At 44.3% G+C, this 25943-nt stretch overlaps 1 protein-coding gene across 1 annotated transcript in view; it reads right to left on the bottom strand.

Annotated features, from left to right (window-relative positions):
* MAD1L1 (mitotic arrest deficient 1 like 1) overlaps positions 1-25943 on the bottom strand; it is a 373028-nt gene that overhangs the window by 112430 nt on the left and 234655 nt on the right. Inside the window, exon 16 of the mRNA XM_059826248.1 lies at positions 10325-10532. Within this exon, the coding sequence (XP_059682231.1) occupies positions 10325-10532 (208 nt within the window). The remainder of the gene's footprint in view (positions 1-10324; positions 10533-25943) is intronic.

Here is a 25943-nt window from a genome sequence, read left to right as displayed (position 1 = left end):
TAACGCCTTTTTGTTTAGGATACCATGTGTTTAGTAACCACTGGACAAGCTGCCCAGAATACCTGGACCTTAGCAAACAAGGTCGAGAGGTGTGAAAATACCAAGAGAGGCTTCTCTCCCTTCCTATTGACATTCTTATGTCAGCACCACATTCAAAAGGCTATCACAACATTATCACATCATGGTACTGATGTCAGTGCCATGATTAAGATGGCAAAGTAATTACAAGTGTCTGCATTTATACGCTGATTGCTTTCCAAATAAATGTTCTCCATTCCAAATAAATCCGCTATGGATTAACATTTCTCCTACTTGCTCACCGCCTAGAATGTATTTGATTAGAAAAGCCTGATCAAAACTCTGCTTGACCATTTTTCAGCACTTCACCATTTTTCTTTTCCTCATCAGGAAGAAAAGTGTATCCATTAGTTAACCTTTTCAAACACATTCTTTTTGTAGTCTAATTCAAAGAAGGATTATAAAAAAATCGTCAGACTTGGCATGTGAATAGCTTTTTGTGAGCGCAGGGAACAAGCATTCATATATCAGAACATCAGCATGGGGAGATAAGGGTAGCTGTATACGTGCACGCTTATCCGAATGCAAGATCAGTACTGTGAAACCAGCATAAACACCAAGGACAGAATCCATATATTGATGTAATTCTTAGTGGTACCAGTGCATTTGTGTGAATTTGCAATTAAATAAAGCTTATTCCTTAAAAAGCAAACAAGAACTTAAGGATATAATTCAAGGTCTATTGAGATCAACGGGAATTTTTTCCATTGCATTTGAATATAGCTCCCTCTCCCTCCCCCTCCCTCCCAACATGCCTACTAGAATATTAAGCAAGAAATTACCTGGAATTTGTTTGTACTATTTTTAAACAGACCACGAAATTCTCAGTTCTCTTAGTCTGCTTTCTAACCCAGCAAATCCAAAGCTCTCCTTTCTCCCACGGCTAACGTTTCATGTATTTTAATCCACATTAGTTTCATACCAAATAAAGTCATTGAAAATACTACAAATAGAGGTGGGTGACAAATGAACTGATGCAGGAAACATAACTTTGAATCTCCTGACTTTCATGCAATTAAAATATCAACTTAATTGTTGGATCTGTGTAGCTTCTCTCATTTTAATATGTAAATCAGACTCTATTACTCTATAGCTCAAAGAATGTGTTACTTGGCTTACTTGATTAGGCTGGGAATTGCTGGTCCTGCTGTCACTATGTTTACACTTTGGTGACAAGTTTGCACATCAAATTCACATAATGCAATGTCATCAACTTACTCATCAAATATAAACTTCTTAAATACAGCCGCTGCTTTTGAATATTGAAACAGCCTTATTTTACTTCATTTACAGCCCCTAAATTATCAGTGAAAGAAAAATTGGGAACACAACTGGAAAACAGTATTTCCCAGGAAAAACAGCTTCCCACAGAGAGACAGGTAGATAAACCAGAAAAACAGCCCGTGCAAAAAGTTATCCTTTGGCTTCTGAATTTTAGTTGCACATTTCCCCTTTAAAATGTGGAAGGAGTAGAGGTACTTTATTTCTTAGTCTCTACACATTCACCCCACCTCATTTGGGATTCAGTGTTAAGAGTCCTTATTTATTCTGTGAAGACAGTCAGATTTCAGCTCCCAGCCACATATACTTACCTGGAAATTGAAATGAGGACTCCAGAGAAAAACAGCAAATTCAGTAATTTTTTTTTTCCCGTTATGAACCTGCCATAACAAGAATACCACCATCTTGGATAGTATTGAGAGGGAAAATGTAAATAAGTTCAGTATTTTCCCATTTCTGGCATCTTTGCTGAATCTAGTAAACATCCCCAACCAAGGGGACATTCACCTTGCCGGCACAAGGCGTTTCAAGACGTTCCTGGTAACCTCGACACCCATTGCAAAGTTCCGCTACTAGATTTCCACTACTCTTTACTGTTCACAAAGGCATCGAGCTTTCATTTCCAGGAGAAACAATACGTCGACAAGATGCAGAGCAGAGATCTGAGGCTCTCCCCTGCCGGAGAGCTCTGCCACGCTGGCAGGCTGGTTTTTCTAATGTCAGGGAAATCGTGTCGGCCTGAATTTGAGACATCAGCACAAGCCTTTCTTCTCAATCCTGCTGATGAATGAAAGCGCATTTTCAATTGGGTACATCCAGAGGCCTTATGGCACATTGGTCCTAATCAAAAGCTGCTCTGTGATGCAGACTGCTCTAAGAGGCAGCTCATATCACAACCCCGCAGGATCCAAAGGGCAGCTGCAGATAATGCTGCATTTCCTTCCCTTCAGGAGAAATGCTGGACTGGAGAGATCTAGTAGGAGCATCCTTACTGCTACACAGCCACCAAGAAGGCAACAACCAAATAATGACAGCTTGACTCAAATACCCAAGCAGGAAAACGCAACTGCCAAAGTTAACCAAGACCCATAAAGCTCAACAGCCTGTTGGCTTGTCTCTGGGTTGATAAAGAAACCATCAGCACAGAGGGATGTAGAAGAGCTGTGGCCACGAAGGGTGCTATCTGCAATGTGGCAGTTTCCGTAGGGTACAAATCTGATGGTGTTTTATAGGGATTTGGCGGTGGGAAGGGGTTAAAACACAGGAGAGAAAGGTTTCGGGTCCTTTCTCTGCTCATTGATTCCCCTCCTTACAAAGGCTCTGAATTGCCCCTCGTTATAAACGAAGGAGCACAGCTACTTCTGGTAGTGAGAAAAATTCTCTCTCGTCGTCACTTCATGTTTCACTCAGCTATTGATGGACTGGGAACTAGAAACCCAAGTCAGCAGGCTTAAAAATATTGTGTCTATCACCTGTTCTCTTCCAAAGCCACATACAGAGTAAGCCAGGAGGAGAGAGAATACTGTCAGCCCAGGTTTCTCCACACATTTTTTCTTGATTACCTGGTCCCAGAAGTTACCTCTAACCTTGCTATCTGCCTATCTGTAATGACATTAAGCTACCTCTAACCTTCCCATCTACCTCAGCAAAGATGACCTCTTCCTCCTCAGATGTAACACCATGACCTTACCGCGTCAGTACTGAATAAGGAAAACTCATCCGCCTAGGAAACAAGCAACCTTCTCCCCAGCAGTATTTTCTTGTGGTGCTGCTCATTTCCATTACACCCAGATTCAGGACAGGATCTCCAAGTCCAGAGACCCTTCCCTTGGAAGCCTCTTTCCTCATATTGCTACAGAAACCCTTGTAGATATTCTCATATTTCAGTGTTTAAATTTGGTCCCCATATCACATAGACTTTTTTATTTTCTTTTCCTTCTCCCTCCCAATTTACTTTTTACTTTCTTTCTTGGTAAAGTGGCTTTATTTTCTCTGGAGCAAGGACTCTAGTTCTACTAAATAATTTGTAATCAACTTCTACACAATACCTTGCAAAAGGGTAGGCGATGGTTTAAAAAAAACCCTTGTAGGCATCACCGCAGCTATATGGAGGTATTATGCAGATTCACAGGCTGCCTCTTACAAAAGCAGAAACATCGAGGCCTCCAGGAACTCCACATGTGAACTGGTGGAGAAGAGGGGCCAGGAAGAAAACCTGCAGCTCTTTTGCTCTTTGTGAAGGCCAAGTACAGTCTGGGTAGTAACCTTTGACTGACACCAGGTTTTACACATTCAGTAGCTACAAGAGAACTATGTTACAGGATTTATTACAAACCTCTGGCTCCCTGGACAGCAGACGGAGTCTGGAAGTCCCAGCAATGTCTCACTGGCACCTCCCATCACAGTTTCACAAGAAGCTGCAGGCTTCAGGCGTCCTCGGGGGTTTGTTCGGTCAGCAACCCCTGCCTGCCCGCTCCTGTCCCGGCCGTTGGCAGCACACAGATTAAGTCGTGCTCGGGGGCAAGTCTCTCTGGTTGTTTAACAGACTCATGGCATGCTGCCATAGGCAGGGCACACTGTTTTCAATATATTCAGTGCTGCATGATTTCATATCTGTGTTATCTCCAAAAAAACTTGGGAATCTATCTGGATGACAAATGCTATATATGATAAAAGCAATTTTTTTTTTAACCTGGGAACATTTCTTTCAGCTCTCTTGAGGTACTATACTTTCACTCAAGCCAGGAAACCTGGTTCTTTATAGGCGCCTGTGCTGACTTCAGTAGTGCAGAACATTTACCATCAAAGGCCACACTGTTGCTGTATCAGGACGCACGAAGGCTTCAAGGTATTTTCCTCTTGTGGCTCGACTGCCCAAATCTATCGCATCATTGTAATGTAAAAGGGTTTTATAGACTCTGCTCACCAACTTATGTAACACTGTCAATACTGAAGTACAAGAGGTCCCAACTTGGCTACAGTCTTTTAGGAAAACAGGTATATTTAGTAGCCCCACATCGTTACCTGTAGTGCTGGGCTGGGACAAAGGGATATGGATGATAAGGAAGGAAATCAAAGTAAGCTCTGTTTAAACTGCCAGCTTATTCCCAGTCTTAATATACTATTCAAGTCCCAGACTGGTCTAAATGTCTTGCAGTAGAGAAACTAGCACCATAAAAACAATAATGATAATAACTAGCTGAGAGGTGAGGGGATTGCCCTAAGGAAGCACTGCTCTTCAGCTGCAGAGTCAGCATGGGAAGGCAGGATGGCTCTGAGCGGGTCAGGCAAAGCAGCCCCCAAGGACTGCTGCTAATAACACGCATCCTGTGTGCTGCTTTCCATATCATTTCTGTTTTGCACATTAAAGCTATGCAACATTTCTAATGCAGGTAGCAGTAGGGAATGATTTCTTCCCCCATCAAGAAGATGTGGCCATCTCTGGAGTGAAAGAGGACAGAACTTCATCAGTGCACAGCAAAACACCAGAGGCAAAGACAAGCTCTTTATAAACTTCAGAAGAAATTGGGATACGCAGAAAGCAATTACTCTCACTGAAGTACAGGCAGGCAAAGGCTAACATCCTGCTTTTATCAAAAGTCCCTTAACATTTCTAGACAAGAAAAGCCCTGGACCTTCACTTTAGAAAGGCAATTCCTTCAGTACAAATTGAAGGGGAATTGGCATGTTAAACACTACCGAGTGTCACCTAATGAATCCTTCCTCTGCTTTAGGAAGAGGCATTACATGACAGAAGAAGAGCTGCCTTCTATGCACCCACCTGGTCCAACCTTGTTTGACCAGTGAGATGCTGGGAGCCATCAGCACAAAGTGAGATACGGATGCTGCGCTACAACACACACGCCCACCAACAACTAAGGTCACAGAAATATCCTTCATCAGGTGGACCAGGTTTCATTTGCAGGTGCAGCCCTCATCATGAGTGGATTTCCTATACACAGATGGTAGGAAGCACCAAGGCTTCCAAGCACCAACAGCTCAGCCAACTGTGGATGGAGAATGGCAACTTTGAAATTCCATCTGCTCCTTTTTTGTCACCTTCTGTACTCAAAAACACATTCATCAGAAGCACAAGCATGCTGGGACAGTGACAAATTTTACCATCTCTGGCTTGTCACTTCAACAAGATTAGATTATTTTAATATTAATTCATTACCCAATTTAATTCCAATTAATTACATTTTTACAAGGACCAGACATGGCAGTGATTCTGGAGACAGCCTCTGCTGAACACCAGATGTAGCATTTTTTTAGGGTCAAACACCTGCCTCAGAGTGAGATTTCCCAGTCCTTCATCAAGGACCCCCTTTTCCTACTTTTACCTAACAAGAGAAAAAGGACACTGAAATAATTGACATGGATGAGTAGCTTTTCTTTTTGGTGGGATTATGTTCAATAAAATAGTTCACTTCCAAAATTCTCCACAGGTGGTTGAAATCAGAGTTGATTTCCCCATCCTCTTCCCTGGCAGGGGTGCCAGCCTGTCTCTCAACAGAGAGAGTATTAAAAGCACTTTTCCTCTTTCTCACAGGGAGAGGCTGCATGAAAGAAGGGAACGCTACACTGTGCCTACGGGATAGCGATAGATCATGAGAGCTCATGGAAAACTCCCATTACAGCATTCTTCAGTCAGGACCCAGCTTCCATGGGTCATCCCATTCCTACCTTCAAACATACCACTTTTAAGATAAGAAGACAAATGGAAATAATCAGCACCTGAAGCATTCTCCTTTCTACCTATGCTTTGCTACAATACACAAGACATTACTTCTGTCAGCTCCCCATTAGATGCCACCTACCTGTTTGCTTGCAACTAAGACCGAACTGCATCTCTAGCAGCGCCAGAAAAGAAAATATCAAGATGTCCACCAGGACCAGACAAAACAGAAAAGGAAGATCTAAACAGAAATGGCCTGGAGAGAAATGGGAAAAAACAGGAAAAGCTATGGAGCTGGAAGAAAAAAAGCAGAAGATGCAGCCTGAAATACAAAAAGGTGTGTGTGCGTGGGAAAGGTGTGAAGAGTACGGGAAAGAGAAATGCAGAACTGGAGCAGACTCCAAGTCTGGGCAGTGATGCCCCGCGCCACCTTTCCAAAGCTGTTACAATCTGCATCCCTGTTGCAGAGACAGGCGGACTCGGAGCCTCTCCCCAGCTGGCAGCCTGACCTTGGTGCGCTCTCCTCTTACACAACCCAGACCCGGGCTGCCACCGGGAGAGAAACAAAACACCCATAAAGTTACTGCCCATTGCCGTAATGCGGCTGCCACAGATCTGCCCCATTAATACCGCACAACCCCGCGTGCAAATTTATACTTTTAAAAAGGACGGCACGTTGTTACAGCTCGCATTGTTCAAACCTCTCCTTTGCAATAGCCCTGGTACCCATTTTAATAGAGACTATTACGGCATAAATGAGAGGAAAGGACCACTGAACCACGTGGCAAGTTGCCAGGCTGGGCTGCAGCCTCCAGCGGTTATGCTCAAAGAGATTTAAAGTCCAGCATAACCTTGATTTTTAATAGAGTCACATTTAATGAGCTTTAATGTCCACAGTAATAATTTCCGTATTACCTATCCAGGAGTCGGAACCATGATCAGAAAAAATGTGCTGCACTCCAGTCCGACGAACGGATTTAATAATGGCCAATACATTATTATCAAAACCATCAACATCATTGTCCTTAATGCCTTTTCTTGGTTGGTATAATTATAATTCTTTGAACCTTAAGTGTAATTGTTTCAGATCACATAAGCTTGCTGAACACAGCAAACCTGACTGGCTAGAGGCCACCCAAATCCCTCACCTCTGCCAACAAGCCATTCAGGGTATGTGGCAAAATGGGACAATAAAATCTTACATTTACCTCTCTCTGTCAAAAGGCAAAATGCAAACTTACATATGACCTTTGTTGTTTTCCCAGCTTTTATCCACACTTTTCCTACTCTGTCCTTGGTCTCCCTTCATCCCAGTCAACTCTGACACGAGGGACCTCCCCCCTCAAAAGCTCAGAGAGCTGAATTTGCACCTTGCATGTGTCATAGGAGTGAGATGGATAAACAGACATATGAGTATCGCAGCTGACAGAAAGGGGTGCAAGAAAAATTCTAATTCTTGTTATTTCTGTACAGAAACAGTTCCACAAACCTCACTGAAACCTGCTCCCTTATTATGCACAATAAACCTCCCTCCCCAAGGCAGCCGACTGCACAGCGACAAACGGAGCAGAGGGAGTTTCTGCCACATACTTCCCATTTCACACCTTGAAAATATACTAAAGCGGAAGGCATATGGCAGCCGTTCCTGTGGGCAGAGCTGTTGAAATCCTCAGAAAACGGTGAAAGCTGGATCTTCCATTTCTTATCGAGAGAGAGAGACAGTGTAAGTTTTCTGGCCACGCGAATGCGTGTTGTTAAACCACTCCTGGAACGGCTGTCGCGTCCACGCTGCGGATGCTGCGCGAGCTAAGCAGGGTAGAGTCAACGCAAAAATGGCTGCAGCTTGCACGGCACGCTTGATGAGCTGTCCCCTCGCCCACCGCGAGCTCTGCCCTGCCCCAGCAAAAAGGCCAAAGCTGGCATTCATCTGGCCAGCTCAGCCACGCCTGCTAACCTTGCAGTCAGTGCCGTAACATCCTCAGCATCTCTTGCACGTCTTAATATACGCAGTCTTCATCATCAGACTGTACTGCTGAATGCTCCCGCAGCAGAAACAAGGGTTTAGGGCTATTTATGGCAACATTCCTCATGCATGACAGTGATGCAGACAAGTACATAAAATACAAGAAAAAACCCAAGATCTTTCCGTATAACCTGGCTTACCATACACATGCCCTGGTCTCAAAGACAGTCTTCCACAGGGCTCCTCCACCCTTCACTTACAGCTCTTTTCCCATTTTATTTACACGAACCACTTCCATACGCACTTACAGGCACTCTGAGAATGCAAAGGGCCCTCCTGTGACTGTGATAAATGACACTGAAATATTTCCCACCCTGCTAGGCTCTGCAACTGATGCTCTCTCCCATTTGAGTTGGTGACCAGAAGTCAGAATGATGTAGCACGGGACTGGGGCAAAAGGAAAAAAAGCATCACACACATGAGAGGCTGGTAACACCCTGAAACCCAGTGAGCTGTTTGTTTTCCTGTCGGAATCAAAGGCAAAAGAGAAAACAGCTTTAAAATGCATCCCTTATAAGCTAAAGACAAACCCGGTAACATCCCAGCACAGAAGCGCCTCACAAAGAGCTAAAAGCAACCGTGTGAAAAGCAGCAGAGTAATAATTATGAATAACAAATCACAGGAGGCATACGTGAGAAACGCATTCCCCCAGAAGAGATAGTCTAATTACTGGAGATGTTACCCCAGAGGTTCATTCATCAGCGGCAGAGACACAGAGTTGACCTCACCCCTGCATCCTCTCTGCCCCTGAGCGGCACTCTCCCCCCGGGGCTCGAGGGGCACTGTCAGCCCGTGGATCCGCAGCATGAGATGTGCCAGGCTACTCGGGGGCATAACGACAGACACGGGCACTGGGCAGCGGCGGCTGCTGTAATTTAAAAACCAGTGCATTTCAAATTCAAATTGCAATTCAAGAACTATCCCCAAGAGCAGCTCGAGTCTCGCCAGGGTCTCAGACTGGAAGCTGCTACGGGCAAAGGCAGCCTTCCTTAAATGTTCAGGAAGTGTTTAATGCTTATGCATTTGTTAGAGCATCCATTAACAACAGTGACAAGCTGTCATTGTACCTCTAACATCCAGTCAGCTCTTCATTTTATAAACCACCCCATCTACACTTCTCACCGTCATATTTTTAAGGCTATACAGTACCATAATCCACTATGAGACGCCGGAACAAACACGTTCTTAGCAGTAATAAAGTACTACTGTTTGAGCAATGGGAAAACAAGCAAGGTACTTTCAGAGAATTTTTGTGTCATAACAGTGAAAGATATTTTCTTCTGTGTGTTTTCTTGAAACCAGGGCTCTGCCATTTTGTGGGTTTCAAGTCTCCAGCACACACGGCTTTCGAGGAAAGCTCTGCCCTCTTAGCCTCATCCGAGGGAGGACCCTGACCTCCGGACACTGACCATGTAGGTGCTGCTGGAACACAAGAAGTTAGCTCCACATGGACCTTCAGCTCTCTTTTATTTTTCTCTTCTCTAACAAAAATATTTTGAGGGCAAGGTACATGCGAGAGAGTTACAGCACTAAGATCTCTTGGGCTCTGCGGCATGACTCGACTCTGCCTGGTCCCCTCGCAGTGTTGTGGGTGATGGGTCACGTTTTATTGATATCCTTACCTTGATTTACAGAGTCTGAGAGCATGTCTGGAAGTCTTGAATTTGGGGTTACTGTACTAAAAAGTCTCGTTGAGGTATGTGAAGGGAAGACAGGCTGTACTGGAGGAGAGCCACAGATTCTGTGAAATGTATTTAGCTCAGTGAAAGATGTACTCTATTTTCATGGGGTATTGAATGCAGCTGTGATTAATGGGGCACATATACACTGATAAACAATATTAATTTGTTTTAAGCCAGGTCTGAAAAGATTTCAACCACTTGCTTCCCTGCAGCTATGAAAGTTATTTCCTGCTGTCTGTACTACCTCAAGGGCTAAACCAGCCCTGAAAGGAAGGAAATATTTCCTTTTACTCCATCGGCAGCACCAGCCTATGAAGGCTGTTGTATTGGTATTTCATTTATCATGAGCAAATGATATGGATTATTATTATTTATCCTTACCACCTACTCCCTGTACCAAACTGCCACAGGATTGCCACCACACATTCACTCTCTCCTGCATCAGCCCAGCTTTTTTCATTTTCCTTATAACCGTTCCATCAAGCACACTGTGTGCAACGTCTCCATCTGCTTCTGCAGTCAGTTCCTCTGGCAGTACGGATGAGTAAGTGCATCTTCATGACCAGAAGCCAGCAGCCTACCTGCAATTTCTTGTGGTGACTGAAAACTCCCAACTCCTTCCAAATTCCCAGGGATGGAGCCGCCTCCTTCGAGCACCCTCACCAGCTCCCTCAGCCTTTCACACTCCTCCTGGAGCTGCTGCTGCTCCTCCTTGCGCTGCTGCTTGGCCAAGCTCGCTGGGTTCATGCTGAAATGGAGAACTTTGGTTCTGCTGGGGTCATAGTCACCCTGCATGGCAGAAACAACAGCAGCAGATTGAGTAACTGATCCAACCTCCAAGTCCACCCAACCTGTACCACTCTTTGTTTGAAGACAAAAAAAGGTTACAGCAGAAAAAGGGACACGCATGCAGTGACAATGTTTTATTCCAACAGTTGAAGTCGGCCAAACCCAGTATTGCTTCTCCTTCTCTTGCTACTCTTTTCCAAAAATCCACCAAACCCACAAAAAACCCCATTCAACAGAGCCTGCTCCCTGGCTGACCCTCCACAGTTAAATTTAACTCCAGAAACGAAGTTTTATAGCTGTATTTTAAACCTCTTGATAGCAGGAGATTATAATGAACACACAGATACACCCTTAAACTACAGCAGGACACCCAGTACTAGCCTAATTTATTACTCGTACGAGCCAGCAACGTCCGTATGACTCCAATGGTGGAGTCATTAGCGAGTTGTATCAGCTCATCCCAAGCAAGTGAACAGATATTTCATTTTATATTTTTTTCTCAGAGGTGAGTTGCATTTATAGCAGTTTAAACAGTCAGTCAAATCCTAAGATAGCAAATTAATATTCTTTCAAAGTGAGAGGAAAACACTGATGTTACATTTGTGATTTCAGAGAGACAATTTTCATATAAACTACAGGAAACCTCACGACCATAAAAGTAGTAAACCATGTGCTAATGCTGGCTTCCACGGCACTCTGCCCAGCTGAAACCCTATAGCACCGCCTGCATAAAAAGGCATTTTATATGGTAATATTTTTCTTTCAATTAAATCTCAGGACCTAAAGTGATTTTGTAAACATTAATTAACCCTCAAGAGCAGCATGAGGTAGGTATTATCCCAATTTTATAATTTCATTTTCATTAAAGATGTGCTAGAAATTTCTGTGGGTTTTTTTCATGCAAGCCAGAGCAGAGACCGAGGAACTGCATCCTGAATTGCTGGTCACTGCTGGTAAGAGACCCCAGAAGATCCCATTCCTAAACATCTTTTATTGAAAATACTCCATCCACATACTGTAAAGCACCTCTGCCCACAGCAGGGAGTGAACTGCCGAAACTTGCAGCCCCAGAGCCTGGCAACAGATGCAGCACTGGTTCAAAAAAGGGTTTGACAAATCCATGGACAACAGCTCTGTAACCAGACCCTGCCAGGGGAGGGCAGGGGGCAACCCTCTTGTCCTCTTGACAGGACAAGAGGAAATGGCCTCAAGTTGCGCCAGGGGAGATTCAGACTCGATATTAGGAAAAAATTCTTTACTGAGAGAGTGGTAACACAATGGAATAGACTGCCCAGGGAGGCGGTGGAGTCACCCTCCCTGGAGGTATTCAAGGAGCGTGTAGACGTGGCATTGTGGGACGTGGCTTGATGGGCATGGTGCTGTGTGGTGTTTTTTTGGTGGGGTTTTTTTTTTTTGGTAATGGTCGGACTTGATGATCTTACAGGTCTTTTCCAACCTTAGTGATTCTGTGATTCTGTGAACCTCCAGCGTCTCGGGCTGCTGGGAGAGTGCTGGGGAGCGTGGCCAGGTTTGTGGGCTCTCCCAAAAAAGCATCTCCCATCGCTGCAGTCAGAGATGCTCTTCTGGGCGGAACAGACCGCAGGTAAATGTCAGCTGGGCACTTTTTATGTTCGTAAGCGATACTGGCTACACCTCACAGCTGTTCCAGTGTCCTCTTGTGGGGACCATCCTGAAATTCTCCTTTAAAACCTCACTTTCTAGATGTTAGCTGGGCAGGAGAAGGCGGCTGGAAGAGGTGTGCTCACCCGCAGAGACGAAGGTGCCCGTGAGCAGTGTCTGGGTCCAGCGGCGCAGGCAGGGATGCGCAGGGCTGCGGTGCTCGCGGCTCCCCTGCGGTCCCCAAGGCTGGCTCCCCCTCTGCCAGCAGGCAGCTGGCTCCCAGGGCCGTGCCAGGCAGATGGGCCCCACCGCGGAGGAGAAGCAGCCAAAGCTGAGGCTGGCAGGATGCCGGCAGTCATGCAGGCAAAGGGGAAGCGCAATTCAGAGCTGGGAGAAGATGGGGAGTGATCTCCAAAAGCACTTTTGGTCAAGAGCACGGGGTCCATGCGCTGGTGAATATGAGGTTAATGCCTCCGTGACTCTTCCACCAAAAATATCCTTTAAAACTGCACAACTGGAAACCTTGAATTGCAGTGCAACTGGCATGGAAAGCATCAATGTACCTGGAAACCAACAGATGCTCTCACTGCTGTTTCCCAGATGGAAAAATAAAGGGCGTACGGTTGTTCCTCATACCTGTACTCTGAGCAACCAATATGGTGACCCAATAGGGTCACTATTTCACAGCATAAGTACAAGTTAAAAACAAAGGGAGATCATACCTGTATCTGTATGTCCCAGGCAAAGAGAGGGTGGGAGGAATCCCCTAACACAGGAGGACACAGGAACCCCCAAAGGGCTGCTCTGGCCCAAGGAGCTCACTCCAGAGAACTAGGGAAACCTGAGGCACGGAAGCCTTGGGTACCCTTCCTAGCTGTGCAGGTTCCCTGCAGTCAGAGTTCATGATCTTCACAGCCTCGGCCACATACCGCGCAGGTGATGCATGTTCTCCTACCGCCCAAGCCTCGTGGTGCTCAGGAGACCTACAGGAGCATCTGGGAGGGCAGCAGCATCCCGCAGTCCCACAGCAATGGGGCTTCGTGACCCCTTTTCCACCGAGAGTTTGAGACAAACAGCCTGGACCTGACAGACAGGCCAGTAGGACCAAGAGAAAAAATAATCCCACTCACAGCCTTGCCCAAGAGAAATTTAGGAGAGAGCTGAGGGGTTGGGACCACACACCGCATCTTGGAGATGTCAAACAGAGGGAGCACGAAGACAGCTGTAACACCAGCTTATTAGATATATTCTCTCCAGCAACACACTGGCATTTACAAACCTGTTTCCGCACCCAGCTATCTAATTTATCGTGCTATTTGCATTTCAGGAGTCTTCCAGACAGGTCAGGGCACTCCTCACTCTCATGTTTGCCTTTCAAGGGAAGAGATTCAACCCCAAAGTTTGCAATGGGGTTTACGCTGGCTGGCAAAAGGATGCTCTTAAAATGAGAGCTGCGGAGCCTGCTTCTCCCTGTGCAGTCCGGTACCGCGGTATTTCTGACAAGCTGTGAAGGGTGGTTCTGACCCCATCTCCCTCGCTGGCTGCAGCGCCAAGGTCAGGCAGAGATCACGCCTCCTCGCCCTGGCTGCCACCGCCACGCTGGCTCCAGCACGCAGCGCAGAGATTGCCTGTGCTTTCATACTGCTCCAGCACTGCAGACGCTCACACAAAAGCACGAGACAGCAGAAGGATCTCAGTGTGGAAGAAAGCCATGCAAACCTGGAGACTGCTGCTACCTTCCTGCCGGGACCACTTTAACCCATGCTGCGCTAGTCTATTTATTTTGCAGGTTATTTACTCTTTTCGAACATCTCTCTGGCCTTTCTATAAAGCCCTGCCATGAAGCTGCAGTGCTTTAGCTCTTATAGCTCTTTCAGCCCATTTATCCTCTCTTTTTATAACATGCCCCCTTGAAAAACCATGCTCTAAAACTCAGCACTAGGACTCAGCCTTATTTTTGGGCTCACCAGTGCTCCTGAGTACATCAGTCTGAAGCTACACTGAGACAGGCAAATCTCTTAAACACCCACAGTGATGCGAAGGCTGTAGCAGAACCCATCTCATTTAACATTTCTGGGAGATCACTAACATATTTGCTATGCTACTCACATTTTTGGGCTAGGGGCAGTAGCTTTCTCTTTATTCTACACAGCACACATCAAACCAGCACATTTCTTCCTACAGCTAAAGTATTAGTGCTGCTGGTTTGTATTATAGTAATGCCTAAAGAAACCAAGTGAGACAGGGATCCCAGTGTGCTAGGTCCTGTACAAACCCCACAAGAAACTACCACCTAAAGCTCAAAAAACAGATAACAAAGCCTGAAGACGCGGTATGTGAGGGGCGCAGAGGTATGGACAGATTCAGTCTCCAGTTTGAGGCTCCTTAGCAGCACCGTGGTAGAAACAAAAAGAAAACATGTCTTCAGAGATGACCTTCCTCACCACTGGACCGCACAGTTGCACCAAGCAGAGCATTAATTACGTCTCCGGGATATTTACTGACATCCTATGGATTTTCAAATAAACGCAGGAAGCTTTCCATGGAAGCAAGCCAGAGCCAATTTCTGATGAAAGGGATCAGTTGCATGTGTATGTAATACTAGACAGCCAAAACGGTCTCACAACTTCAATCGTTTGGAGTGTTTTTCCGAATTTCTGAAGGTTGGGAGTGAGTTAGGTTGGCTCTAGGAAGAGTCATGGCTGGAAACTGCTAAATATAACAGACAGCAAAGCAGCATTAAAATCTCACTAGCATTTGAAGGAAATGAAACCCTAATGCTGGTAAGAAACCAGGGACTGAAAAAAGCAGACAACCTCCTCCTGGAATCCCTTTAGCTCTGGAAAATGTAGATCGCTGTTTTTCCCTGTCAAGTGCTCTTCCCCCCCTCCCCCCCAATACATTAGCCTTACCGATCAGAATTTTGTCTTTCCAGCTCTGCCACAGAAACCTGGAAAATGGTGTTTCGGGCGCTGGGAGAGAAGACCTAAACCAGATTTGCCCATTTAGAAGATCGTTTCTAATCTAGGGCCACTGATGAGGAAGACCAAACAGTGGCATTTGAAAGGCGTGGTACAGAAGAGACAGCCATGCTCTTTGAACAGGAGCTGGGACTCCCAGAACAACTGCCCAGGAGCAGCTCCAGATGCTGCTTCTGTGCTGAACCAACACGTGCAAGGAGGTGTTGCTTAACAGAGTTAAAAAGCGTCTTGCAACAAACAGTAATGTATCCCTGGTTTCTCCAAGAAGCATGAAAAGTGTGCTTCAGGTTTGGAAACTTGGCCTGAACGTAAGAATTGACCAAATCTACTTAAGCTCATGGTGCCTTTATATAGAAATATGAGACATTTGGGGGATGCAATCAATATATGATCTTTAGATAGCCCCTTTGTTGGAAAGCCACCCTGTCCTGGTTCATTCAGTAGATAACTTGGTAGATCGTTCTGCTTATCAGCACATCATGGCCAGAGTCTGAGAGACCAAAGATGACACATTACTGCTAGTTTCTCAGCAGCACCTCCTCTTTACCCCTATTTCTCCCAATACTTTAAAAACTGGAAATTGTGGAGATGCTGAAGAGTAAATAACTTGAACTAGAGAAAGCTGCTGGCATTCATTGATTCTTCTTTCAAGGAATAACATTGAGTCAGTAATTCAGATTTGTCAGAAAAATGTACACAGAGCCTCAATTTAGGAGGAAGCAATAAATACCTTGACTGATTGCAACCAAGTCTGGTTGACACTTAGTAGTACAGTGAATTATTCATTCCTGGAAAGCAAGATGCTAACTAGCTGATTTGGTGCTTAAGGCAGCAAAACCATTTTTGTGTTCTCAGAAGGGCACCGGACATTTTACAGAGATGATTTGTTGACTCCACATGTTAATACGTTCTACAATTTGTGAAATAATGTTGTTTCGATGCACTATGCTCAGCCTTCCAGACACACGCCCCAGGGTATGCACAGAGGAAACTCTCTCACAGTCCACTGAGAAGAACCATCCCACCACTTCTGTCCCGATCACGTAGTCATTATGCGAGACAGCCACCGCAGATGCAACACACAAATACTGCATTAAGACAGTATGTTCTAAGCACACACTGGGACATGGCAGGACTACTTAGTAAGACTCTGGCTATCAATAAACTTTCTGACAAAAGACTATGGAAAAGAGAATATGCAACAGGGCCGATCCACCATCTAGAACAGAGGTGCAAGCTTAAGTCAGATGCTGCTGCCTTACTTCCCACTTCCATCTCCCAGTTTGAAAAAAAAAAAAAACACCCCAGGAGATAACTGTGCTGATGCTATGCGTCATTTTTTATTATCGGCAAACAGTCATTATGTTGGTCTACATGTTGAAATTATAGCTTAAAAAAATTCCTAAGTAATCTCCCCATTAGGGAAGAATCAGTCAAGTGACGAAGCAATGAATAAAGACAGGATTGCTTTAATCTCTGAAAACCAGAAACTTTTCCTTTAGAAGAGGAGTTGTTTAGAAGAACAATGAAAGCTGGCAGTGACAGCACCTTGAAAAGGGCTGAACTTATTCTGGCATCTCTCCTCCTGATTGTTTGAAAACTGCACAGTCCCAATTCAGGGATGTCTTTCTCCAGGAGCTATAAAAGCTTTTCTCTCTACTCGACTCACTTTCACAGGCCCACAGGTAAGAATAAAGTACAGAAAACCATGTGGACTACTTTACATTTGATGAAATGTTCAGTGCTTAACAATTCCATTTAAGATCTATTCATCTACAGCAGATATTTCTAATCAGAAGGTAGAACTGGTAGCAAAGGGAATAGTTTCAACTGTTGTGAATACACTTATCTAACGTCACTAATGAAATTAAAAGAAGTTCATACATCCCAAGGAGGCAATGACTGTCAGGATACAACGTCAGCAAGCGCTGCCAAGGATTTTCAACTGACTTCACATCCTCGTAGACTCCTCCTGTTTAATGCATTTGAAAGCAAAGTCGTCAAAACCCATAGATGAGGCTGACAAGTACTTAGGTGCCTTATTTTTTCATAGTCTTGATGTCTATCAACCTTAAAAGATTGTGATTTCTGAGCAGCACAATAAATTCTGGCAGAGCATATGGACAGCTGAGTTTAATCGCTACTCACTTGCAATGCAACAGATTGTGCTTGCCCCTGCTGAGAAAAGGCTGACGATTGGAAGCTCTTCAACGAAAGGACCATTTCTTCTTTGTACGACTCTCGCACACAGTGAGCGCCACCCAAATACACGCAATACACACTGCTGCTTTCTTAGCTAAGGAATTTGTTTCCGTGCTGACTTCTTAAGAGAAAAATCTCCAAGGTTTCCAGACTGGGACACATTATTCAATACCGAGGAACTTAAATAGAAACAATCTAAGGAGCTTAGTAGATTGTATCAGCTTTAAACAAATAATGGGTCAGTAGTTACCTTGGAAGAACATCCGAAATAAAACTGCATCTATCTGTAGGAGACAAATGGGAAAGTTTCTTAAATACAGATATAAAGCATAAAGCATCAAGTGGAGGGTGGTGGAAGGGGATTGTTTGAAAAGTGTCCAACTGGCCAGGGAGTGCTCTTGCTTCCCCTTGCTACCTCTTGTAGGCAAAAAGTAGCTTAAACTGTGAACACTAACACAGGGCAGATAATTGGGTATATGCACGTGACGAATGTCCGAAATGGAACTTTTGAACTCTCGAGCAGAAGATGCTACTTGCTCACTGCAGCCACAGCCTGGTTGCAAATTTTGTAAGACCTGGACTAAAACAAAAGCAGCACATCCTGAATCCTCCAAAGATAGAGACACATGAGACAGAATCACTGCTTAGGAGGCTGATCAGAAGCTGATCAATGATTTAGACTATTTAGATGGGGAAAACCAGGGGCCTGGGGTTCCAGAAAGAAAGGTGGTGCTGAAAAGAGGGATTCTCAAAAAGAGAAGTGGTCCCAGAAAGAAGAGGGCCTGCAAAGAAGAAGATGACGATCCTGGCTGGAGGAAAGATGCTGAAAGTGGAGGAAGACCCTGGAGATCAGAGAGGTGCACAGGGATGAAGGCCAGGGGATGCTCAGGGACCTTGGCCAGTAAGGACTGTGACTGGTGACTGAGAGCAGACAGGACTTTCGGCCCAACCTCCCCGCACCAGCAGCGATCTCCCTGCAGGGAAGGGATGTTGAGCCTGAGAGAAAGCAGCACCGACGTGGGGGAGTGAACAAAAAACTGTGTGAAAAACCAAAATGGGGTAAAATGTCTGATTTCATTGGTTCTAAAATAAACCCCAGCGTCCAGATCTACCATGGGTTGCTGCTTACTCTGTCCCACCCGTGACTGTCTCCCATCGTCGGTTTGTGACAAAAGCTTACCCAAGGCCTCTGGCCAGTCTCTCGCTGTGTCAGGCTCCAGCTACTGAATTCCTGCAAAATCCGAGTTTCTGATGCTTGCACTGCTAGAAGGGCTGACACTGCTTTGGGGGACCTGCAAGCTTATTCTTGGGATTCAGTGCCTCCTCCCGACCACAGATCCTCTACACAGTTCAAGCTGCAACAGAAATGCACTCCTCTCCCAAGGCTTCAGGTTTCTGGAATTACTGTTTTGCTTCTCCGAAAACATGTGGTATTTGTGAGTAAACACAGCCACACACGCACACAGGCTTTGCACACAGCTAATAAATACCCTGTTGCTTTTACTGAATTATGAAAGCAGAGAAGTCACAAATCATTAGAAGTCGTCTTTGAATGTATTTATCTTCAGTTTGCAGTTAATGTTATAGCATTTACGTCAAGAATTGTCTGCCGTTAGTCCTGCATCAATGCCCCTTGGAAATTTGACTCAAAGATGGAGAACAAAAAAACAGCGGGAAGGCAAAATTGGAATTTATCACCTGAAAGGCACATGCAATGTCCCCATCTATAGCTCTTGTGCAGTAGCTTATTACCTAGAGTCAGCCTGGCTAAAAAAGTGAGCAACTTCTCCTGGTCTACCTTTATTTAATTTTTCCTTTAACAGCTTCTAAAAAAAATAAATAAATTGGTTACTCAATTCTCTCCTAGAAAAGGATATAGGAGGCATTTCTGCACCCCGTACAAGGCAGTCTCAGAAAGCTTAATCCTACCTCAGGAAATGCCATTTTAATGGAAATTCTGTTTCTTGGTTTTGTTCTTTTTGTTTCTATGCTCAGGCTTGTTAAAGTGATTAGAGTAAAACCCAAAGTAAACCGCATCCCAAAGAATTCCCTCTGTACCCAGTGCACAAAGCACAGCATGCTGACCAGCTCCAGCTCCCTCTGTCACAGAAGATAACTACACCAAGAGCCCTTGGAACAGGAGCTGTATTAACAAAAATGGATTGCAAAGACGAGACAAAGCAAGCTAACAAATAAGCAGCAACCACCACCTGCTCCTCACAGCTTTGCCAGTATGCACATGCTCGAAATCAGAAACAGTTGGGGGAAAAAAAAACCCAGAAGGTGTCGGATGTTGGGCAAAGGCTCACTTGTTCCCAGCAGGTCTCGTGCCTGTTCCCTACCTTCTTTCCCTCTCCGTTTCTCTCTCCATCACCTTTGTGTGTACATCTGCAGCACGTACAACCCTGTAACCTGGCAGCAGAAATTCACTTGGGCAACCTTTTCATCCTTCTCTTAGCCAGGTCTTAGTCCAACTCCTGCTCCTTCTTCCCCCAGACAGGAAGAGCTTTCTCTTTGCCCCAGTGATGTGACCTCTTGTCCATACGCCTTGATTCAGGCAACCCTTCTTCTCCGGCCTTCCTGAACACCCATGTTCGCCATTTCCAGAATTGCAGAGGGGAAGATAATCTGTGTTAGTCTGAGTTATGCCTCTTCACCCCCAGTAACTCCTCTATAGTTCCCACCAGCACAACCGATTCCAGATCCTTACCCTCACATGAGTAATCCCACATTACCTTCCCCGCTCCATCAGTAATGCCACCTCCAACACCTGGACTAGTCGTTCCTCCCACAAAGACCTCTACAGGGCCTTTTCTTTTCCTTCCTGAGCTGATCTGCCACACTATACATACTCATTGATATTCCTCCCTATGGCCCTCTTTTACTGCAGCATCTACAGCAAATTAGCAATGAGACAGAAAGGCAGTTGGAGTTAGGATGTATTGCAGACAAAAAAGCTCTAATCACCCTAATCACACTGCTCTAACACCAGACCATATCTTTTGGTACAACATGTAACACATTTTGGGCACTGCTGCAATACGAGTAATAAAATAAAATGTCTCACCAGTGGTGCCGAAGCCCTTCAGGTACAGTTTTAAAAAGGAGATCTTTTCTCTATACCCACTTTCAAATCCATTATCCCCTGGAGGATGCGAGACTCTAATTTGCATTGAGTGAGGCATTCAGACGAGGTCTGGGATGCAAACAAACGTGACAAGAAGGTTAAGAATCAGGACAGCGAGACATGGAATGGCATGGGGTTGGGATAATCTAGGAGAAAAAATGCATTCAAACATTCACTGTCCTTTTCAATTGCTGTTCTTCCTTTTACTGAAATGGAAGAAAATCACAGTCTGCTCTAGGACAGTTTGTTACCACCTAGAGATTTGAATGCCAGGGTTTCTACACTAGGTTTTTCAAGTCAAGGACTCCTGTCTTTCCAGAGAATAAAGTCCATAAAAACTTACTATTATTTACACTCTGGTAGTGTGCAGAAGAGACCTGTGATGGTTCAAAAGCCCCTGATAAAGACACTGAATAAAAAAAGCACATAGGTTTCAAAACCAGCCCCAAAGAGCTTATAGTTTGAGTTGTAAAAATTCTTTTTTGGAGATAAGACTTAACTTCATGGTGAAAAACGCTGTCTCTCATAGATCTGAATTTCAAAAAACATTTTATCAACTTTCCCATACAAATGAAGTCACCTTTGCTTAAGAATACCGTTGAGAAACGTCAGACCAAACCTAGCTTTTCCAGAGAAGTACACATAGTTTAAAAAAAAAACAAACCTACTTCTTTGCTGCTCTGTTTTCTTACTGTGCATGCGACATGCACATACAGATACCGTACAAGCAGACCAGAAAGACAGAAGATACCTGAAGTGAGGTTTCTTGCAGCATTTACTCCAATCCAGATACTGAACCACTCAAAGCTTTCCCTCCCAACAACGCTCTATAAATCTTGCTTTAATGTCTCCATAATTCTGTGTTTCCCTGTAAAGCTCTACTCTGGAATGAATTCAGATGGGACTGTAAGGGGAGATCCCAGAGGAGAAAAGCAGCACGAATGGGCTATGCTAGCCTGGGACCCTCGGTACTCAAACAGGAAGGGAAGAGTCAGAGTGTAGTATGACAGCAAAGGTCCCTCTTCCAAGACTTCAGAAAGGAAAGCAAAACTGCAATGCAATAAGATTTTCCAGTTAATATATCCAATTAGCAAAGAGCAAAACCTCTAGGGGTATTTTTTTTTTAGATAGTATCTTATACAAAAAGAAACATGAATAATTAAAAATCATGTAAAAAACCACTGCTTTCATCATCTGATGAGATGGCAGGACACATCAAAGTTCAGCTGAGCACATACAAGCCTGAAAAGTAAGAGACAAGAACTGCCAGTCATGTCGTGTACTTATACAGCAAACACATTGCATAGGCTGGTTGCTGAGGTCAACCACGATAGGATTAACTGCAACGCTGAAACTTCCTAACGGCTTCAGGTACACCAGGGCGTTTTGATCCTGTCATTTAGTGCATATTAAAGTACTATTGTATGTCCTTGCATGTATAACTCCGACCCGGCAGGTTCCAAAACAAACCTTGAATAGCTCCGCTGCCTTTCAGTGAATGAACGTGCACCCTCGGTCTCAGCCGCACCGCAGAGCTAACCCACCATCGTTAACAGATTCCCTGCCTCCAGCTGGAAGCAGTTCCACTTAAAGAGCAAGTCAAGTTCCCCTTCACTACATATAGGAACGGTGACAGACACAAACGGTTTGGAGGACTCGTTTCTGGCAGTCTCCTTCAGCAGGCAGGCAGCGTCTGAGTGGGTTTTATAGCAAACATGCTCCAGGTTAAACAAGCTCCACTGCAGTCTCTCACTGCGAGAGGTTATCGCTTCCCACAATCCTTCTGCTTTGGCCAAGCAGAAGGTAAAAATGAGGAAAACAAAACATGCCCCTGCAACACACCGAGGGGAAGAAGAGCTAGAGAAGACTTGCCAATTATTTTTTTTATTTTTTTTTTTTGGTCACAGTCACTTCTCTTCACAGCGATGCGGTGTTTGTCATTACACAGCGTGCCCCTGGGGAGAGCTGATCTTCCCCAATACCACCTCGATGTCCAACCAGGTACTAGGAGGAAATTTCTCTGGTAATGGATAATTTGGTAGAGGCAGAAGTGAGAGAGCAAGTAGGGAGCTTCCAACAGCTCATTAAAACTTATATACATGTACATAGCTTTCTTAATTATCCTTGTAGCTACCTACATTATTCACCTGAAAGAGTCACTGCAGTTTCACTTAATGTGTTGAATATGCAGAACCCTCTTTTGTGTGCTCTGCTCTTTCTCAAGTAAGAGACCTGAGTATCTAAAGCATCCAAGTATCGATTCAGAGGGTACATTTGCTTCCAGCTCCTCAGGACAAACAGGCAAATGTTTGATTCTCCCTCCCTTTTCCTCATTTCATCAAGTTAATTTCTTTATTTAAGTAAGTTGTAGGATTGCTGATGAAAAGAGCTCTTTTCCCCTTCTCCAGGAGCATGGGAAAGGTCTCCTCCATCTCCTTCCTCCTCCCCACCTGCTGACGATTGCCTTTTGGCCCCAGGTTTCCTCACCCAGCTCCTCAGGGAGCTGGGCTCTGCTCCCTTGGTCCCCATGCAGAAGGGAGTCACTTTGTGTCCTTTTATTCCTTGAACATTAGAAGTTCCTACAGACTTGGGATTAACGAACATTAGGGAGGTCCCAGCCAGTGAGAACAGGGCTGTCATGGAGCAGCTTGCTGTGCATACAAAGAAACCCTCGACTAGAAGAGTCAGCAATGCAAGGAGAATTAGAAAGCGCAGTTAAATAACCCTAAATCCTCATGCATATTTATAAACTACATCACATCAAAACTAAATCAATACCCCTCACTAGTTACATATGGCCTGAGAAAGTAAGAGCTGGTAACTTGGTTTTGCTTTACCCATTGTACTGATGAGACCCAGAAAGTCTCCATAGGGGAATAAATTCCCGGGCTGCGAAGGGGAATTTCGAGCTGTAACGTAGCAGGGTAAGACAGAGCAGAGGGGAGAGGAGGAGCAGCCATCCACACCGTGCGGACGGCACAAGGGATCCATCTGAGCCTTGAAAGAACGACAAGAAAAGTTTCAGAGTTAAACCAGTTTAAACTCTTCTACTCCCATGACAAAGACAGAAACATTTCTGACATGAGGGCAGGTTTTTCGATTTATGCTGCACCTCTGTAGGTGACATAAGCTACACCCCCCACCATTTCATACCCCTTGTGCTATGGGAGGTTGTCCACGTGGGGGACTTGCATCAGTATAACCATCTGCTTAAATACACTTTCTTGGCTTCTGCTCGGGGAAAATACTTCTTGGTTGCCTGCAAAGCTTCAAGTACTGTTCATCCATTTTTTTCTTAAATGCAATTTGAACCAAAGACATGGGAAAATGCTCAGGAACGTCACACTGGGATCACCGGCCCATTAACAAAATTACTCTGTCAACATGCTAAACCTGCCTTCTATCAGTTCATCTCCAACAACACATCTTCTTTATTCAAGCTTAGACTGCTACAAAGTTGAGCCAAAACCAGTTTGAATCTACCTTGAGATATATTTGGAAGACACAAAACTGTCCGGACATCAGTGCATGACTTAGTAGTCTGAAATACAACTGTCCTGTCTCCTGTTTGATTTCATTTCACTGGTTTTACTTCACCATGCTAATGGACTGGAGAGGGACAAGCACATTTTGCACAGAGATGTGAAAGGGCAATGACTTCAAATTTTACTGCCAAGTTTCCCCAGAATTATGACTGCCAGGTCAACCTATAAACTGTTAAAACCCTACAAAACCTCATTCAAAACACAGTACTTCCTGCTGTATAAAATTCAGGCTTTGATTTTTAGCATCACTTTCCTCATCGTCAACATGAATCACAACATTTTTATGAAAGAAAATTGTGAATGAGGCGAAATTCTAGTTTTCTCATGTTTCTCAGTGGGAAACCAGCTCTCCAGCCTTTGTATAACAAACCACTGAGGAGAGAACAATTCAGCCTTACACAGCAGCTATCACAACGTGCTCTTGCACTGCCGTAGTTACTTCGTTCCCATAAAGTTTTAACTAGATAACACATGCATAACTGGGAAAGACAGCCTAGCTGCAGTTAAGAAAGCATCTTTTCAACTTTATTTGCGCAAACCTGAAAGACAGCCTTTCTGTACTTCACTAACTACAGATTTTCAGATGGCATCCTTAAGTGCACAATCACACCGCCTTTCAGGGGTCAGATCACGTTTGCTATGGAGGAATGCATTTTTCCTTCGTTAGACTTTTGTAGCAATTACTTGGTCATTTTTCATATTTCAGTTACTGTTTTGTTTGTAATGCAGTTTTAATACCTTAAAATTACTGCTACTTCAGCTGCAATCTTCAGTGGTACACAGGTTCTCCGAGGGAGCTAAAGCCATTTATTCCAAGTTGCTTTCACAGGCAGAACCCCCAACTGGTCTTTGATGCATCTGGGATGTACTGACAGAAACCAGGGAGTTTCTGCCTGAAACCGATATTGAATTAGTAGACGAGCACCTCAGAACCCATCTGACTGAACCAGCAAAAAGGGGCCTCAAGAATAACAATGAAGATCTTACTTGCATACATTTATACATTTTTATCCTCCAGCAGGTTAACAGCAAAAAAAAAGATCAAGAGAGGTGATAAGGGAAAAGCACATTTGATGTTAGTGATTTCAGAACAAAATATTATTTTCTGTAATCACTGTGAAAGGAGTACAAATCTCTGCCATCGTCTTGCTTAACAGAGCTCAACAATGCTTACGTTTCACTTGAAAGGAAATACCCGTTTCCGTTATTTCAGCCCATGCAATCACTCCTCTACTTTCTTCTCCAACTTAAAACCTCGAATCGGATGAATTCACTTACTGAAGCCTGCAAATTACTAATCACCCATTGGCAGTATTGATCTGCACGTTTTGCATTTACTGCAGTCGCAATGAGACAGCACTGGCTGGTGAATAGACTGTGAAGACCAAAAAATGAGATTACCCAGCCAGCCTCATACAGATCAAGTTATCTGCTGCCTTGTTCACTTTTCATGAAGCTTCCAGAATGCAGCAAACTGAATCCCCTTAACTTGGAAGACAGGACTGATACATAACTCCATTAGAAGAAAAGATCAGAAAAAGCAAGTAACACAATTTCATGGAAAACAGGTCTTGTCAAATAGACTCGAAGAGATTTCGAGTCTAGTTAATTAAGATAACTGTGTTGACATATCAGAATGGGAATTCTGTAAAATATTTGCCTCGGTATCAAAATCGCATTTTCTTTTAAAACTAGCATGATGCAAAATCAGACTACGGCAGTTTTTAAATGGACCAAAAGCTGATGAACAAACTGTGACTTTTCCCAGTTACTTCCAATAAGAATTGCTTCCTTGGCCAACTGTATGCAGCACACATTCTCTACAATACATAAGAAAACAGTAAATTCTTACTAAAATATGCAGATAACACAAAAGCAGAATTGCAGCAAACAACAAAGCCCACAAAGATAGCTTAGAAACCTGATTATACTGGGC

The sequence above is a fragment of the Gavia stellata genome, chromosome 18 (genome assembly GCF_030936135.1).
Source record: "Gavia stellata isolate bGavSte3 chromosome 18, bGavSte3.hap2, whole genome shotgun sequence".
Taxonomy (NCBI): domain Eukaryota; kingdom Metazoa; phylum Chordata; class Aves; order Gaviiformes; family Gaviidae; genus Gavia; species Gavia stellata.
The sequence above is the reverse complement of the archived record's forward strand: the minus strand, read 5'-3'. Positions and strand labels throughout refer to the sequence as shown.